The 20,041-nt window shown below is 38.1% G+C and overlaps 1 protein-coding gene across 1 annotated transcript in view; it reads right to left on the reverse strand.

Moving 5' to 3' along the window:
- Positions 1 to 15,947: 15,947 nt before the first annotated feature.
- LOC150093859 (short transient receptor potential channel 5-like) overlaps positions 15,948 to 20,041 on the reverse strand; it is a 60,853-nt gene continuing 56,759 nt past the window's right edge. Inside the window, exon 11 of the mRNA XM_090412784.1 lies at positions 15,948 to 17,153. Within this exon, the coding sequence (XP_090268910.1) occupies positions 16,974 to 17,153 (180 nt within the window). The 3' untranslated portion in view covers positions 15,948 to 16,973. The remainder of the gene's footprint in view (positions 17,154 to 20,041) is intronic.

Below are 20,041 nucleotides of genomic sequence, written 5' to 3' on the forward strand. Positions count from 1 at the left end.
ACTCCACCCTTAGCTACTCATAGATAGTTGGTCCACGGCTATTACAATCCTCAGAAGAGAATACGGTAAACAACTACCGCCATCTAGTGGGAACTAGCACAATATTAGTGTCTGAAATGGTGTGAGTCTTACAGACAAATATCTTAAATTACAAGATTAAAAACTTGATTTCTGCGAGGGAGGAAACTAGAGGAACCTCCTTGGAAGCCTTTTTGTTTTTCATCATGCTACAACAGGAAAATCTACCGCAGAACTATTTTAGACACTTTTGCCAGTTTGAGTTTAGAAATGATGACAGAAAGCTTACTCTTTTACTGAAGTATTGAAATTGTTTGTAGCTCTGAAGTCACTGACAACTAACTGTGATGACTGTCTGCTGACTGATTTCCAATATTTATAGGAAATATTTCAAAGAGTTCTGTCCACACCATTTGGGAAGAAAAGTATTACTATATTTATTTTTATTTAGTGAAATTCTCGAAGCGCAAAGCCTTCACATGCATAACTTCTAAGAGGGAAAATATTTGTTTGCATTTCATCTTGATTGAAAATACCGTTTTCTTCTATCCGACTTTTAAAACATCGCTAAATAAAAATAAATAGAAAATATCATTTTTTTGGCAATGGAGCTTCACCTGTATTCTCATCTAAAAAACACCTTTTAGTCCACAAAGTGAGTAGGCAAGGACCAGCTATTCTGTGATGGGCTAAGTGTGGGGACTAACTGTTCCAAGACTAATCGTGATTACAATTGGTGCCAAAGGAGGATAGTACAGCAGACAACTGCCGCCATCTTCTGGTCTCTAATGTCAACACTATGTATTTTTGTCTGAAATAGAGTGAGTTCTGCTGTCAATTTTTTTGAGTTGTGGGGTGAAAAAAAAACAGTTTCCCATAGAAAAAATCACCTGCACCTGCCAGAGTTCCACTAACTCGGATACTTATCAAGTTGGCTACTGGAATCGAACCTAAGAGTCGTTTCGTGCGATAAATACTACAGAAAGAAATGCCGTTTTCACACGACAGTATTCCAATCTATATATTAAGTTTTATTAATCTAAAAAAAAATTATATTATAAAATTTATTTATTTATCATACCTAGGCATTTTCCAACCTAGTTAACCGAGTAGTTAACGCACCAACTTTCCAACCAAGAGGCTTCGTGTTCGAATCCTGCGATTGCAGTGATGATCTTATGTGAATGTCTTATATGGAAGATAAGGCATTCTTTACCAAGAATGAGATCACCACCTTACTTATTGGAGGTCTGAAGTGGCTTGAAAAAGTTTCATGTTTGGTCACGAGAGCAGTGTGATTATGTAAGAAATATATATATAAAAACTTACAACAAAATCTCTTATCCCCCCTACAGTATTAATATACTATAAGTTTCTAACTTTCTACCCTGGTGAGAATCACATATATTGAAAATATTATTTTTGGAAGGTAGGGATGATAGACGCTATCTGATCAAAAGTATCCTACTCGAAAATGTAATCAGACTTTCCCTGTGACACACTTTCTAGTAGTAGATATTAATATGGGGGTGATCCACCCTTTGCTTCTATGACAGCTCTAACTCTGCTGGGGAGGCTTTCTAAGAGGTGTGGGAATGTCTCTGGAGGAATGTCAGCCCATTCTTTCTGAAGAGCTGTAACAGTTCGTGATATGAATCATTGGGGTCTCGAACAAAGTTGGCGTTCTAATGCATTCCAAAGGTGTTCTATGGGATAAGTTCTAATTGCGAAACAATCACCTGGAACGTTATTGTCCACAAACCATTCCCTCTCAAACCTTGCTCTATGGCAGGTAGCATGGTCATGCTGATACAGACAATATTCACCACCAAATTGATATTCCCCCATAGACAGTGTATCAAAATGTCCTTGTACTCTTCCACATTTAATTTCCATGTAGTGTTACGAGGGGCCAAGTCCATTCAATTACCCCCCTTACACACACACTCTAATACCACCTCCTCCAAAATTCACTGTTGGTGCTATACATACTTGCAGGAATCGTTCTCCAGGCATCCGCCACATCCAGTCCTTCTCATCGGACTGCCACATGGTAAAGAGTGATTCATCACTCCAAATTGCACGTTTCCAGTTGTCCAATGTATAGTGGTGTAAAGAAATGTTTGCCTTATGGGCAGCTGCTCGACCATGGAACCCCATTCCTCTTAATTCTCGAAGCACAGTCATGGTGCTGGCTGAACAAATAGTAGCACTAATTGCGGAAGTTCTAATTGTGAAACAGTCACCTGGAGGTTCCGCGAAACTTCCGAGTGATTGTTTCACTCGATGTCTGGCGATTTCCACGAACCACCTTCAATGCTCGACGGTCCCTGTCTGTCATTAAACGCGGCCTACCCGATTATGGTTGTGCCTTCAAGTTTCCACTTCACAATCAAGTCACCAACTGTTAACTTGCACAACTTGAGGAGGGATGCCTCTGACAGATTTCTTACTGATGTGGCAACCAATAACTAATCCACGTTCGAAGTCACTGAGCTCCCTTGACCTACCCATTCTGCTCATACTTCTTATCACTCAACAACACACATTGCTCCGTGCCTCCTTTTATACCGGTAAATGATGTCGTAGTGACATCTAGACGTCACTTTACGAATTACAGAGGGGTGTCCGTATACTTTTGATCAGATTGTATATTATTTGCCACAGAACGTAATTACTGAGCCGAATCTGAATTTTGAAAAAACAATGTTGAAATTGAAAATTAGTAAGGAGCACAGATATACAGGGTGTTCGGGATAAATTTGACAGTTTCGTAAGGAAAAAGAAAATCTTCTTTGTATCTATTAAATTTAATGAATTGACAAAAAAACATTACAGGCAGAGTTAATTACAATACTATCAACAAGATTTACTCAAAATAACCACCATTAGCATCGATCACAGCTTCAATTCTGCTTCGGAACCTCGAACAAGCTGATGCTACAGTCTCCCTGGGAAGGGCCGCAAAAACTGTTTTAATTTTATCCATTAACTGGGCTTTTGTATTACTGGAAGTGCGATTGGTGTCTTTTTCAACTGCGCCCCATACAAAATAATCCATGGGGTTAAGGTCTGGGGAGTTTGGAGGCCAAACATTTGGACTGGTGAAGTCGTAGAAATTTTCAGACAACCATTTTTGACTTTTCCCAGAGGTGTGGCAAGGGGCCGAATCCTGCTGCCATACATACGGCCTACCATTGGCTACCCTTGTTATCCAGGGCTTGACTACAGTTAGCAACTCCACGAACAAAGCCCGAATTCCAATGCCAGGGTTCTTCAACACCTGTTCCTGCAGATTTGCGAGGAATTCTGCTGTACGAACGCAATCAGATCATCTGCTAGGGATCTTTCTTCTTGCTACATCCTCGTAGTCACCATTGCAAGTCTCTAGTTCATGCCTGATTGTTTTTACTGTATTCAGGGAGCATTGGGCAGCAGTCGTAATATCCTTATTTTGATGGCGGGCACGAATCATCATGATACAAGTTATTCTCTTCCATGATTCAGGTGGGTTCCAGCTATCCATCCTTTCTGACATCTTGTATGTGAATGAAGAAGGGTCCAAACTTTTAAATGAAGAGAAGTGTGTGTTAATACATGTAACTTACGGAAAAATATAATTAATTATAAATATGTCAAATTTATCCCGAACACCCTGTATATAGCAAATAGCAACAATAAAAATGAATAAATGTAGATAATCTAGTGGCTATTTAGAAGATAATCTAGTTTAGCTACATTTTTCAGGAATGGATTGAATATAAAATTGCTTCTGGACAATGAAATAGATATAATCTGACTCTAAAATCTTACTAACGCAATATAGAAAAACTGTAGGCTTCATTTCACACATTTCAGTATTTTTGGCGGTGATGGCTTGTACATAAGCACTACGATACTGCAGAACCTCGAAAAAAATACTGCATGGATTAATTTAGTTGCTGCTCCTTCTCAATCATACTCGTTTGTTCACTGTCCAATGAACAACACAAAATAATGGGTTAGGAGCTCTAATCAGTTTTTAGCCTTGTTTTATGTAGCCTTGTTCTCAGTTTCGATCTAGTCGCCAACTAGAGGGCCTTTTTCTAAGCCTTTCTTCAACTGGTGTCCTTGTTAATCTCTAAACTAGCTGTTAAAAGCTAGAAAATTGACCATAGGACCTATACTATTTCAGACAAATATGTGTCTTTTTGTCAAAGTTAGTACCCATGAAATAATACTTCTGTGCTGTCTCTTCACTGGATGTTGTTTATAATTAGTGATAGTCTCGGGCAAGTTATCTTTGATTGGCAACTGGTGGAGACTGGACTCACCTTAGTCTCCACAATGTTAGATAGGGTTTAAAATGATCTAGTTTATTCCCTATAGGGAATAAGAACCGTTAGAGAATTTATTTTAAGTGATTCTCTCTCTCTCTCTCTCTCTCTCTCTCTCTCTCTCTCTCTCTCTCTCTCTCTCTCTCTCTCTCTCTCTCTCTCTGGCAGTATACATCATTAATACAGAGTTATTTCTTTAGATTGGGCATTTAGGATACATTTTCATATCTTTAAAACTATTGAGAGTGACCATCCTGAATATTTTCCATTCGTACTAATAAATTTTCCTTCAAATAATGCAATTAACTATTTCAGGAAGTATTGGCAATTGTTTTATTTTGTTTAGAACACGCAATTGTGCACGCACGCACGCACGCGCGGCCACCTACCCACCCACACACAAACACACACAAACAGTCAGCTGAATGTTTTCACATGAAAGAAGTCCAGTGATTATTTTAATAGCATTATCAATTTACATTATTCCTATGTACTGAACAGTAAAACACTTCGTACAATTGTTTCGTTTAATTTCCTAACTAGATTTTGACAGATTTGTGTATACATGAATACAATCATAATATGTATATAACTGCTTCCTGAACTTTTAAAGATCGATATGATGAATATGCCCAGATATGAATGATTCCAAATTTGATACTTTTATAGATTTTGTATAGCTTGAAATTAAGAAAATTTAATGGCTGTTCTTTCCATTCTAATCTTATGTTATCTATGAATTTGTTAGTACCCATGAAATATTTTCTGCACTAGGTCCCTGAAGATAGACTTCAGTTCAAGTGTAGTCACCGACTGGAGGAACTGTTTTCTAAGCCTATCTTCGACCGGTTCCCGAGTTAGTCGATCTCTAGCAAGCGAGTTTTTTCTTCTGGAAAAACTCAAGAAAATCGACCATAGAACCCTCTCAGACGGTAACATATCCTGTCAGGGTTAGACCCAAGAAATGGCAGCACTTGCTTTCTGGTCTCTTCATCGGTGGCGGCTTATAATTAGTAACAGTCAAGGGCCGGCTAGATTGGCTACTGGTGGAGATTGAACTGTCCACTCAGGCTCCAAAGCTAGATAGGGTTAAAAGGCCTCGCCTACTCCCCATAAGGGAATAAAATTGTGTTAGCTTGTTATTAGTAGTAGTGGACAAGAAAATTTTTCATCCATAACCAAGATGTCATCTGTGCATCTTCCCTAATATTTTAAATGAAAAAGGAAATGACTTAATCAACAATATTGTTCAATGCCCTCACTTCAGTTCTATCGAATATCATGGAGACATCAGCAACCACCTGATTATCTCATAAATATAAATTTCTTTGACAAGTATGTGGATATATAAAGACAATATCATATTACATGAAGACTGTCTTCATTGCAACAGTTCTTCACCTAACTGATGGAATCCCATGTCACCCCCCCTTCTATCCTATGTAGAATAAGATATATGATGAAGGGGACACTTAATCTTAGCGGACTGGATCAAAACTAACTTCGATAATTGCTTCCAATTTCAGAGAACACGAAAAAACGAATTGCCATAACTAAAAAAAAAAGCCTCAAGTCCTTCATCAACTTCTTCATGTTGATTCAGTGCAAGGAGTTCATTTCAGGTCGATGGAATAATCCTGTAAAATTCTAACAGATTTCATTATCTTTGTAGTCATGTCTGAACAAACTGAGGGGCATTTTTCCCTTTGGGAAATCGAGTTTTTGATGAGTGGGATATCCATGCAACCTGAATCCTGTTTTTATAGGGCTGTAATCCTTGGGAAACTGCGTTGCATGTTTGTGGTACTATATGGTGCAGGCACCGAAAAACTGGAAAATACCACTGACGTTCCCTTAGAGTACTTGAGTCCTGACATCATTTTTTTAACTCAAGCTAGTTGTATTTTAACATTGAAGCAATGATTATCAAGTGGTCCGCGCGGTTAGCCTAGTGGCTGGCTATGCGCTTCGCAACCATATGCCTGGGGAAGGAGTGTCCTAGGTTCGATTCCCGTCGGTGACGTGAGGAGCTGAAGGATTTTCCTCAGCCATAGCCAAGTTAGCCAGTCTTGGGCGTGGACAGCAGGGTTTTTTCCCCAGTTTATTCTGGGGTTTTTCATCCCTCAAAGCAGGCAAACTGGCCTTGAGAACTTAACACTACAGGCCATAGGATATACCGGGGCATAGGGCTGACCACCTTATCCTGTAAACGGACTGAGGTCCGATGATCAATGGACCCTCGACACCGCCAGGTAAAAGAGGGTATAATGAAGATGAGAAGATGAGCAATGATTATCCATTATCATCCTCTGACTCATTACATCACCCAGAAGCATAATGCTCAATTCTGAAAGGAAATCTTTTCAAAAGAAGTGCTTCCAAAATTACGTGAAGAAAATATGAAAACTCGTTATGATGACATAAACAACTATGAAACTCTGTTTGTAGATCAGCAGAAATTGAATGATTTTTTTTATCTAATTCCACCTAGAAAAAGCTGTGAACACATAGTACGTTATTAAACGACATTTAGTAAGATTACTCGTGCTATCCGCATGCTGAAAAATAATAAGGCTCCAGGAGTGGACAGCATACCGACGAAGCTCCTGAAGAATGGTGGGGACGTCCTGCTGGAGCAGCTTCACCGGCTCATCTTGATGATCTGCTGAGAACGGTTGCTGGACGAGTGGAAGGAGTCGCTGATCACCCCAGTATATAAGAAAGGAGATAAGATTCAGTGCGGCCAAATATAGGGGCATGAAAGTGCTGGGAATATAACCGGGAAGTTCATAATATTTTCATAGACTTTTCTAAAGCCTATGACTCAATGATACGCCCAAAATATGGCAGGTGTTAGACGAGCTGGGAATTTCTCGAAAACTGTGAAAAATGGCGCAGGTGTGCGTAGCTGGTTCGAGAGCAAGAGTGAAAGCAGAAGGTGACCTTTCGGACCCGTTTCAAGTACAGACTGGTGTGAAACAGGGTAATGGGCTTTCTCGGATTCTCTTCAATCTAGTGTTGGAAAAAGTAATTAGAAACACACAGCAAGTGGTGGAGTCGACATGGGGGTGCAAGTTAGGATTCTTGGCTACGCTGACGACCTGAACGTTATGGCGCATCAACGGGACGATGCGGTGGCATTGGTTACTGCTATTGAAGAAGCTGCAGAAGAAGTTGGCCTGAAAATAAATGCCGAGAAGACAAAATACCTTTTTATGAGTCGCCATGCTGCTCAAGATCAAGAGGGAGCTTCACAGTTTGAGAGGGTGAGGTATTTAGGTACTTGGGTTCTTTCGTGACTGAATACAACAAAGTTGAGGCTGATGTTCAGAGTCGGGTAAATGCTGCGAATGTGGCCTATTATCAGGTGCGTCCCCTTTTCGTCTCGCGCTTGCTGTCTTGGACTACAAAGGTGGGACTATACAAGACTTTGATCAGGCCTGTTCTCCTCTACGGTGCTGAAGCGTGGACTTTCACGGCGAGACAAGCCGATCACCTGAGAGTATTCGAGAACAAGATGCTACGACGTATCTATGGAGGGGTCATGGCAGACGGAGTCTGGAGAAGGCGGTCCAATGCTGCCATACATGCTTTATACAACTTGGCAGACGTCTTGATGGAGCTGTGAGCCCGGCGTCTTCAGTGGCTGGGGCACCTGTACCGTATGGGCTCCGAAAGGACTGTGAGACAAGCGTGGGAGATCCGACCCCGATCAGGGAGGCCGCCAGGGAGACGAGAAAGAAAGAAATGGGCGGATCAGGAGAAGAAAGACCTGCAGGCTGTTGGGCTGGAGACCAGAACGTGGCGGACAGTCGCAGAGGACCGTGCCCAGTGGCGACATGTGATGCTTGAGGCCAAAAGTCCCCCACCTCCGGCCTGATAGCGCCTGGCTAATGTAATGTAATGTAACGTGGTTGTGCTAAATGTTAGATAATATAGAACCCTCTCTTTCTACTGTTCAAACATGGTTCTTTACAAGACAGTTCATGCCTCCAGTAAGCAGATTTAATCTTGCAACCTGCGGTATCATTTATTTACCACCTATTGACATTCACAAACATCCATAAGCACAGTTCGATTTGAACCTATAGCCTATTGTTTAGAAACGTGAATGCTATCCATCTGGGCAATCAGACCGAGGCCTGCTGTATCTGATATTTTGGAAGTATGTTCATCATCTGTACATGTTTGGTAAAGATTCCCTCCTTCCCCATTAGAAGTGGACAGTTATGCTTAACTAGGTGTTTCTCACTTTCCTTTTTCATGATATTATTTAACTTTTTTCTTCATAATCACATTTATTTAAAACAAGAGTAATGCCTCCTTTTACCTTCCTTTATTGATTATATGCTTGTATTCTTTTTTAAATTCAGTACAGTAATCCTCCTTTTTTGTTTCTGAAAATTTGTTATTTTAATAAAATATCTCATTTGGATTTGATGTGTATTTTTGTTGCGTTTCTCAAGTTAATTCATTAACCGGTATATATTCCAAGTGAGAGCATTGCTTAATGGATTCATTTATTCTAAGTTTTCTGTTAAATGTTAAAATGCTAAAATGCAATATTAATCATGTCGTGATTTGTGTTGGGGTAATTTTTTTATTGTAGAAAATTATAATGTCAATTTTCTAATATTTTGGTTTACCACTGATGTATTTATGAATGCACTAGTATTATCGATATTTCAAATTTATGGATATGTTTACAGTCGAACTCTACACACGCCATTTACAACTGATTAAAAATCCAATTAATTGGTCTGATGACAAAAATACACTTTACTATTCATTCTCTTCCCAAAAACTTTTCAATGTAAAAATTACTATGATTAGAAGAATATGTAATTCCATTTCTTTACATACCAGGCTCTATCCCATTTTTAAATGGAGAAAAGATAACGTATAGAATCTTAACTTTTTCTTCAACTCGTTCCTGCCTTATTTTTTGCAAAAGGAATCCGTTTCATCTAACATCACTTTTGATATTCTAAGTCTTCTGCTGATGAGATTTCCCTAGTTTGCAATACCAAAATCGGGAAGCCCTCCAACTCCCTCAACATTCAATAAACTGGGTTTTCTCTTCTGATTCGATGCCATTTCTCATTGGAACAACTTCTGATCTACAAATCTCAGTTGAACATTTGAAATTACTTACATGCTTGTAGAGATTTCTCTATACCTCCTTAAAAAGTTTAGATATTCAACAGAGAAATGAGACCGAGGCATGATCCTTCCAGTAATGCATTACTCTATTATCTACTGTACAAATCTTCAGGCTGCTGTGTTCCTTTCCATAGACACTTTTATTGGCACTGTTCATATGTGTATAAAAGTATCTTGTAAATCTTAAGGACGTTAGAAAATACTCAAGTGAGAAGTCATCGCGAATTTTTAGTCACGCTGTAAACTTGCAATAATACCTGCCAATAATTTTATTCATTCCTGTTATCTACTTACTGTGGTGGAATAGGAATCAGTGTCCAATCTACAGTCAGTTAAGAGGACGGCTGCAGTTTTCCCTCAGTGAGTCAATTTGGTGATTGTATGCAGGGATTTCAGTGACTCTCACTGCGCAATGCATCACTAGTAGACCAGCGTGGGAATGGCCTACAGCTAACATGTGTATTCAGTTGTATATACGCAACGTCTTGAAAATTTTCCTCAATAAATGCTTTTTAAACGCTTTGGGAAGAGAAACAAGTTGAATGGAGAAAATTGGGTAAGATGGGTTGAAATAGGTATGATTGGTTAAGCAGTCCTAAGCAAGTATTTTCCGGAGCGCACGTTATGGTTCAGAAATGCAACAAACGGAAAATAATATTTTACAGTATACGAGATGTTCGGTGAATGATATCATAAAACAAACAAAGCAGAAGATACAAATTACCTTTATTGACCTTCAAAACAATCGCCATCCTTCACAATACTTTTTGCCAAAAGTTCATAAAGCTTCTGGAAATCGTCAGCAAAATTTCCAGAATCAATTTGGGAATCAATCGCAGAACCGCTGTCACACGTTCTTAGATTGCCGCCATTCCATCGCTTGCCGCTTAGATTCCGAAATTAACTGGTAGTACTAGGTCTAATCTCCTGTGACGATGGTTCGCAGAAAGGATGGATCCTGGTCACACATGGTAATGAAATCTCCAGAGGTTTCCGTCCGTTTTGCTTTCTGTTCGTCTGTCAGCTTGTGCGGCACAAACAGGAACAGATCTTCCGCTTACCAAAATCTTCGCGATAGATAGTGCGCACCGTGTCTTGATCATGCCAATTCCTCCGCCAGCAATCATAAAGTCAGTCGCCGATTTCGTGTGCCAGCATTTGTCGCACTCGCTCGATCATGTCTGGGGTTCTGCTTGTCGACGGCCGACCAGGATGTGACTCATCCTCAGTCGTTTCCTTCCCTTCGCAGAAGCGTTTGAATCAGTCATAAACACATTTTATGCTCACGGCTTCCGTCCCCTACCAACATTTCATTCGCCTCTGTCGCCGTTTTCCCCAATTTGTAGCAGAACTTGATGTTCACTCGTTGCTCCTACCTCTCACACTGACTAAGTTCAATTGCCCACAGCGGGTTTGCCCTGACGGACACGTGTACTCCACGCTAGGTGGCGCTTCTTGACGTATCTATAGATAGTCATGTGCATGCTCGCACACCTGGCCCATGTTGCCATTGAGATATCGGACCATTCACCGAACTTTTCAGACCTTCCTCGTATAATTCACTCATGCTCTGGCAGAATATACTGCTGTAGACCAGAGCCCAAACATAATAATAATAATAATAAATCAGAATCAGTTAACGCTTTTTTACTCCCATATAGGGAGCAGGTGGAGTCGTTTCAGCCCTATCTAATTTTTGGAGACTAAGTGGGCAGTTCAATCTCCACTGGTAGCCAACCAGAGATAACTGGCCAAAGGCTATCACTAATTAAGTGGCACGCAGTGAAGAGAGGGCTAACAAGTGCCTAATACTAACACAATATTTTTAATGTCTGAAAATGGCGCAGGTTCTAGGGTCGATTTTCTTGAGTTTACGGGACGAGAAACGAGTTTTCGGGAGAAGGCTTAGAAAACGTTCCTCTAGTCAGCGACTAGAATCGAAGTCGTGACACTCTTTCTTCGGGCGATTTAGCGCAGAATCATGTAAACATACTTCCACTGAGCTACACAGGCCGCCGTGTAACTGGGTTTTAAAAATAGTGCATTTTTAGATTGAACTTGGACTGGAATTTGCTTACAGTATCACAATATGTACTAAATTTATCAAATTTCTAATTTTTCACAATGAAAGTTTTTGAATCAAACAGCCAAATGCAGAGTTTCTATTAACTGCAGCTGCATACAGAATTAATCCAAAATTAATTTACAGTTTCATGAAGTGTCATATTATTGTTTTATGTATAATATTGTTTTACTGTATTACAGTAAAAGATATACAGCCGAGGCAGTTATCTAGAAACATAATAATTCAATGTCCTGTCAAACAGCTTGATGTGACTACTAACAATAACGTTCATGTTATATGCAATTTTGTCCACTTAGTGTTAACATTTCTGGTATAAAGAGAGGGACCTTTAAGTACCTTCTTTCAGTTTATGTTTATTTAAATATTTATGATGTTGGCTGATAAAACTCGGAATGTGTTTTATTAGCCATTCTTTAGAACCGATTAGTTCGTTTCTTCTGTAAGCTGATGGTTTGCAGAATGAGACTAAGGCCTTTGTAAAGTTTTCGTTTAGAAAGCCTCTATGAGTAAATGGAAAGAGTGAGATGTATCATTTTAGATGGACCGGATTATGCTGTTTGTGATATACAGCCAAAGCTGCTGAAACTATGAAGTAGGCGTATTATGTCTGTTAACTGAGTGTTCTTCTAGTCAGTTTCATCTCTTTCTGGATTAAAATCAGTTTTGTTTCCGGAAAAAAAATCTTTTGAACATTGCTCACTGTGTATCATGTCTAGATGACATGATAAAAAAGTTCTGGCATAGGAAAATACACATATTTTTAATCATTCAATCTTTCATGTTTCATACTTTTTCCTGATATTACACGTTGGCTGACCACTGAAAATTATATAGTCATCGAGTCAATTTTAATACTCAAGGGTTGATAATACGTCTGTGCATGCTACGGTTTCTTGCCAGAATCAAAAAAACAGTGTCATTTACGTTTTTTGTAATTTACCCACGCAACACATTTTTCCCTTAAAAGAAAATTCAAATCCAAATATGATCCAAATTATCTTTCTGTTTTTTCAATAAGTTTCTTTTATGATTATTATTATTATTTCATTTTAGATCAAATACATTGTTTTGAAAGAAATCAACGTATACCCCAATTGGCAAGTGTGTCGTCTCATCTAACGAGCCACATGTTTGTAGCCATTATTAAGCGGAGGAATATGATGATTCTAAGTCAGAGAACACTGTTTCCCGGTGAAATGTCTGCGAAAAGGGAACTGATAGAGTTTGAAAGAGGCGTTGTAATAAGATGCCATGGTGCAGGTCTATCTGTTTAGCAAATTGTTGACAAATTAGTTCATTCCGGGTCAATAATCACTGATATCATACTAAGATGGAAGCTCAGGGAGTCAACTAAAAGTGCTACCAGCTACCCAACACTCACCGAACGTGACCGTTGGGAGCTACCAAGAATAGTATGTAAAAAACTGTAATTTGTCGGCCGACACGTTGAATGCAGGCATCGACTGGAACACGAATCTACACAGAAACATTCAGAACGGAGACTTACAACTTGAGTTTCCATGGTAGGACCGCAATATGCAATCTCTGCATATTACCCGAACTAATACGGAGCGTCGTCTTCATTGGTGCAAAGAACGTGTACAGTGCGATGCAGAAGCTTGGAAAGCTGCGTTATGGAGCGACGAATCACGCTATACCTTCTACCCAGCAGATGGACCGGTGTGGGGTGGTGGATGCCCGGTGAACGTCGCTTATCAGAGTGCGTAACCCCAACTATGAAATTAGGAGGTGGCAGTGTGATGGTATGGTCCTGTGTTTCCTGGTTTGGCCTCTGACCTCTATTTGTGGTTCCACGAACACTGAACTCTGAGAGGTAGCTGAATATTCTGGAACAATGCAATGCAATCTTTCCTACTTTTTGTGGTGATGCTCATGTCCACAAACCATCTAGAAAAGCAGCCTTAGGACACAGTGCTTCACCACACTTGACTGGTCCCCACAGAATCCTGATCTCGTTTCTATTGAACATCTCTTGAATGAACTGGAGCGTCGGGTGAGGTCAAGAGACGTTCGTCTCCACAACAGTCCAGGACCTCATTACATGCTTACAGGAAAATGGTCCAAACGTTCCCGTTGATCACTATAGTATGCTTGCGGAAAGTCTTACCCTCAGGATTGCTGCAGTCAATGCAGCAAAAGGAGGTCCTACATCTTATTAAGGTGAGTGCCATGGCTATTTGTCCTTCCCATTATGTGAAGAACACTTGAGTTCTTTCCAAGCAGTGTATCTTAAAGTAGGTTCTTTACTGCAGAGTATGTATGAAATTTTCACTGACGTGATTAACAAAGTAAACATAACGTTCCCTCTCCAGTACGCTCCAGTTAACAAACCAAACATGTTCAAATTTAAATATGCACAGATGTCTATTTTGTCTTTGAAGACAGTCCTGTTATATTTCGACTCCAGTATATAAAACTACACATCTTTGGAGTTATTTTAAACTCTGTAATTTTGTTTATTTATTCTTCGTATGATTTAATAAGTTGACAATTTTGTGAAAGGAGAATTCTGCATACTTGTTGATTCCATTCCGGACACTTGATTCACACCAGAATTTCATTTTAGGATCAGCATGTTTCGAAAAACAGGAGTTTTTCTGATTTTGAAGTAGCAATAATCTTTGGTTTTAAAAATATCATTATTAAAAAAAAAAAAAAATCTCTCCAAAGAGGATTAAATGATCAACTGTTGTATACCTCCCCATAATTTGCATTTCTGCAATGCGTAAAATTTTCCTAGCTGTTCAGAGGAGTGCCCAGCAAACGTTCTTATGAAAGCTAACTGTGTACACTAACTCAGCGTTTCCCAAATGGTGGGTCACGACCCGGCACAGGGTCGCCCAGGAAAACTCTCGAAAACCTAAGTATTTCGTTCTTGGATTTCTTTTTTTCATGAAACTCTAAAATACAAGTAAATAGCGTTTAATCGGGACTAACGAATAAATAATTTAATTCATAGAGACCAAAAACGCGCTCCGTCCGCTTCCCGTCTTTTCAGAGTCTCTTTGTTCGCGAATGGCGAAGCTGCTCGGCGGTAACCACGCCACCAGCCGAATCGTTTGGCGATCTGGCGTTTGTTTTACTCGCCCGCCACGTACTCACTCTGCTTGTTCAGTTTGAGTTAAGCATCGAGAGAGAGAGAGAGAGAGAGAGAGAGAGAGAGCGTATTTTTTTGTATTTACTGATTACGTGCACAACCGTAATTATTATAATTGTTTCTAAATCATTTATTTCATTCTTTCTTCATCTCGCTTGCCATTACCTATTTAAGGATGGATTAAATGGGTAATAAAACAACAAACAAACTTTTCAACACTGGTTTTTCTAAAAAATAAATATAGAAACCGATTGGAAGTCGAACCGGATTTAAGAATAAAATTATCATGTTTTCCTCCAAACCTGAAGTTTCTAGTTAACAAACAAAAGCATCACGATTCTCATTAATAAATTACTTGGCTTTAGTTTAATTTCTTTATATTTTTGTAAGAGTAAATGCTTCTTTATTATAATAATAATAAATGAAATCTCTATGAACATTCAAGTCTGTTTTATTTTACCTATTGGCCATAAAAATTTTAGTGGGTCACGAAGATGAAGTATTAAAATAACCGGGACACAGAAAAAAAAAAAAAAAATTGGGAAACCTTGCATAACTCAGTGTTACTCGATGTACGAGTATGCACCAAATGAAAACCTCCTGCCAACGCATAAATATATCATTGGATCAGCTGATAACTGCAAATGATTCATGACTGCCATATATTATTTTATTTATTAATATTTTTGAGATTATTGACGACGAGCCAAAGAAGCTTTGACTGACTTCTTAATAATATCCAAATAAAATGATATCCACGTAAAAATAGCTTACGATGTTGTGTACTATTTTTGTTATGTGAATCCCATCCACAAAAGGTTGTTAATCTATCGTACATCAGTTTTAATATCGTGAATGAGTTAAGGAGGGTTGGATATTCCAAAAGCTTACTGTAGAGACCAAAAACATGGTCCTTTTTTCAAACCACTTCAGGCTTCCAATAAAAGCAGAGTAGTGATCTCACACCGGACCATGACATTAACTAAGGCAGGTCGTCTACCTAAAAACATTCATGAAATATTCACCATGGAGGGATGCGAACTTTCTGTCTGTTGACTGCAGAACCGCTAACACTTACGGCCTCTGGTGGCTGAATGGTCATTCGATAACTTGTTCAGAAACTTATCGAATAACTGCTGTAATAAAAACGGGTAATTAAGAATACTGAAATGAATTAATAAGAACAAGAACACCACGACTGCTTTTGATTTTGTTTTCATATTATTAGCTATCTATGATATCGTGGTAGGTTTTTTATATTTTCTTAATTTTTATTTTTGATATTTTGATATACAGTATATAAATAATTTTTTAATTAAAAAACTTCCTTCATACTCTTAAACAATCCTTAGGATAGGTGCTGGTAAACAATGAAATACATAATATGAAATAAAAAAAAATTATGTGTGTGCGTGCGTGCGTGCACACACACACAATGGAAAAGATTGGAATGCACAAGAGAACGGTAACAAAAATCATAATTAAAGATTTTCATCATCAACTCATCTGATTCCGTGTAATGGACAGAACATTATGATTGTGCTACATGAAAAGTTTACATCAATGCTAACCTCATATCGACAAGTTTCCTGCTAATTAATCTGTTATCTCTCAGGAGTCCAATATTATCACATCTTATATTTCTGTCTCCTAAGCTGCTTCATATTCTATCAATGCACCTAGATTTTGGTGTTCTTCTGCATCTTTTCCTGCCATTTTGTCAATAAATACCTCTTTTGCTGACCTTTTTTCCCCATTCTGTTTAACTGACCATATCACCCAACGCATTTCTGAATGCTAACGATATCGAACTCTTTCCTAAAATATCCTTGTTTTTAATATGATGCCGTCATTGATAACATCAGTTTTTCTCAGATCCCATAGTAATCTGTGTTCTCTAGTCTTTGATCAACTGTCTAACCCAGCTTTCTGATTCATAATTTAAAACTGATTTGAACAGTTTGAACATTGTCTTGTATACTGCTAGTTTAGTGTTTTGAATAATTTCTCCTTTATTCCATATAAATTTAGTCTGTTGACTTCATAGTTTTATTTGTGCTTTCATTAACTAACCTTAATTTTGATATTTATACAAATGTGCGTCCCAACTATCATACTTGTGTTGCTGTGATACTATTCTATTGATGATGCCAAAAGGAACACGAACTCTGTACATTAAACTCTGTCTAATTCGAACTTCGTATCTTTTACGACCACCTCGAACTAGAATTGTAAAATATTATATCGCAAAAACATTTATCTGCAGTTTCTGTTAAATACTCGTACTTCGTACAGGTCTCGTTGTTAGTCCACTTGTTCTTAGAATCATCTTTAGATCTGCTAAAATGTCCATTTTTAGTTTATCCAATGCTTCTGCAGAGATTCCTAATGATGTCTTTTGCTTCTGCTCTAGAGAATTCAAATAACGTCTAACTAGTTGCACCAGAAGTTTCTAATTAGAAAGAAAATAAAAAGAAACAGGAAAAATTGATTAGTCATTCAAAAATATTCATTTTATTAATATTAAGTAATTTCAAACAATGCAAATGATGGAAATAAATCTAGTCAGTTTTTTTCAAGAAACAAGACATATACCTCACACTAACTACACAGAAAGCCTCTAGAATAACTAGCTACTGTTTAAATGTATGATAATAATTTTGTACATTGAAAAAAAAAATTATATATTTGCAGCATAACACAGCCTTCGCTTTCATCAAGCGCTTAAAACTATTACTAAGGTATCCAGTCCACCTGTATGAAGGTGTTTGACAATATTGTATTCGCCAAATGATTGTGCCAGAGGATAAAATTAATTGGCTTTCAAACGTAATTTGATACGATAAAGATATAATAGGAAAGCTGTGAGTATACGATAGTAGTCTGAAAAGTTCTCGGCCTCGACCATAGATTGCTACATTATCGGCAAGATTTTTTTTCTAGGTTGGTACATATGCCATAAGCATCCATGTGAAATTGCAAGTCATCCTATCAAGTAGTTTGTTTTATACAGCTGTCTGGAGCAAAAGTGTTGTCTGTATCCCTTGAAATGGATAAAATTGAGTATCATGCGGTTATAAAATTCTTTGTAAAAGAAGGTTTAACACCAGAAGAAATTCATTCGAAGTTCAAAAAAGTTTATGGGTGCTGTTCTCCTTTGTTTTCGACAAGTTTGCCGAGTTTAAACGTAGCCGTACCAGCCTTGAAGATGATCCAGAAAGTGTAACAACAACAACAACAGATATCAATAATCAAGTGCACGATATGGTATTGGATGACCGGCGAGTCAAAGTGCGTGAACTTGCTGAGACTACGGGCATTTCAAAAGAGCGTGTAGGATATATTTTGCATGAAGAATTGCAAATGAAAAAGCTTTGCGCAAGAGGATGCCGCGCTTGCTCACAGCAGATCAAAAACGCACTCGCACGAAAAAATCTCTGAACAGTGCTTGGAGTGTTTTAACAAGAATAAAATTGATTTTGTGCGTCGCTTTATTACTTTGGAGGAGACTTGGATTCGCCATTAAACACCATAATCCAAACAGCAGTCAAAACAGTGGACAGGAGCCGGTTGTTCAGCGCCAAAGAAGACAAAATCGGTTCCATCAGCAGGAAAGGTCATGGTATCGGTGTTTTGGGATGATAAAGACATTTTTTTTATTAATTACTTTGAAAAAGGTAATCTTTTAACCAGACTACACGAAAATAATCATGAGAAAAGACCCGGTTTGCAGAAGAAAAAAATCATCTTTTATCAGGACAATGCACCTGCCCACAAAGGTGTTTTGGCAATGGGAAAGTTAAGGGATCTACCCTATGAATTCCATCAGCAGGAAAGGTCATGGTATCGGTGTTTTGGGATGATAAAGACATTTTTTTTATTAATTACTTTGAAAAAGGTAATCTTTTAACCAGACTACACGAAAATAATCGTGAGAAAAGACCCGGTTTGCAGAAGAAAAAAATCATCTTTTATCAGGACAATGCACCTGCCCACAAAGGTGTTTTGGCAATGGGAAAGTTAAGGGATCTACCCTATGGAGGAGACTTGGATTCGCCATTAAACACCATAATCCAAACAGCAGTCAAAACAGTGGACAGGAGCCGGTTGTTCAGCGCCAAAGAAGACAAAATCGGTTCCATCAGCAGGAAAGGTCATGGTATCGGTGTTTTGGGATGATAAAGACATTTTTTTTATTAATTACTTTGAAAAAGGTAATCTTTTAACCAGACTACACGAAAATAATCGTGAGAAAAGACCCGGTTTGCAGAAGAAAAAAATCATCTTTTATCAGGACAATGCACCTGCCCACAAAGGTGTTTTGGCAATGGGAAAGTTAAGGGATCTACCCTATGAATTGTTGGAACATCCACCCTATTCCCCAGATTTGGTTCCCTCTGACTTCTATCTCTTCCCAAAACTAAAACTCTTCCTCGCTGATTAGCATTTTTCTTCGAATCAAGAGGTGATTGCAGCTGTAGAGAGGTAATTTGCAGATCTTACTGAGAACCACTATAGGGACAGGATAACGGCGCTGGAGCATCGCTGGAATAAATGTATTAGTCTAAAGGGAGATTATGTTGAAAAATAAAAATAATTTTGAAATTATAAATTCGTTTTTTCGTTGTTAGCCGAAAACTTTTCAGACCACCCTCATATTTGATCAATGTGTTCTTTATTATAACAATACAAAAAACCTTATTGTATTTTAAAATTCATTTGGTACATCTCTAAACAAATATATTTGTTAAAACTTTTAATTCATAAGTTTATCACTCATCTGTGTTCTCGTTTGTAAACAATTTGAATTTATATACTTGTAGCCATATAATTTTCTTATGTCTGATTTTTGCTTCCAAAATAATACAGATGAAACGAAAATTCAGAGGAGCTGATTTTAGTTATGATCCTACATATCAAAATGTTTAATTCCATCTGTCCATTGACGAAGTTATTGTTCTATGTAATTTCGAAAAATTTCCCAAATCATGCAGCCAAACCAATTCGAACTTAAGATGGTTCGACAAATTTCTGTAAAAATTCCAAATACAATATTAAATGTTTATAATATCAGTCAGAAGGCATAACTTGAACGAATAATTCAGTACATTCAGAGGAAGAATAACGTTGGGTTAGCATGGACAGATGCAAATATGAACTGAAGAGGAACTTATGGATTTTCTGCAGCGTATATAAAACTTAATATTTGTTAGTTTATTCTATAAAGAAGCAATATTTTTGAATTACGTATTAGGCCGATCATCATTTTCCTCCATTTTTGCAGTGAAAAAATTCTAAAGATTTGGCATCTCTATTTCTAATGTATTCTCAGTAAGTAAT

The sequence above is a fragment of the Typopeltis vanoorti genome, chromosome 23 (assembly GCF_054136105.1).
Source record: "Typopeltis vanoorti isolate ZY-2024b chromosome 23, IOZ_Tvanoo_1.0, whole genome shotgun sequence".
NCBI lineage: Eukaryota > Metazoa > Arthropoda > Arachnida > Uropygi > Thelyphonidae > Typopeltis > Typopeltis vanoorti.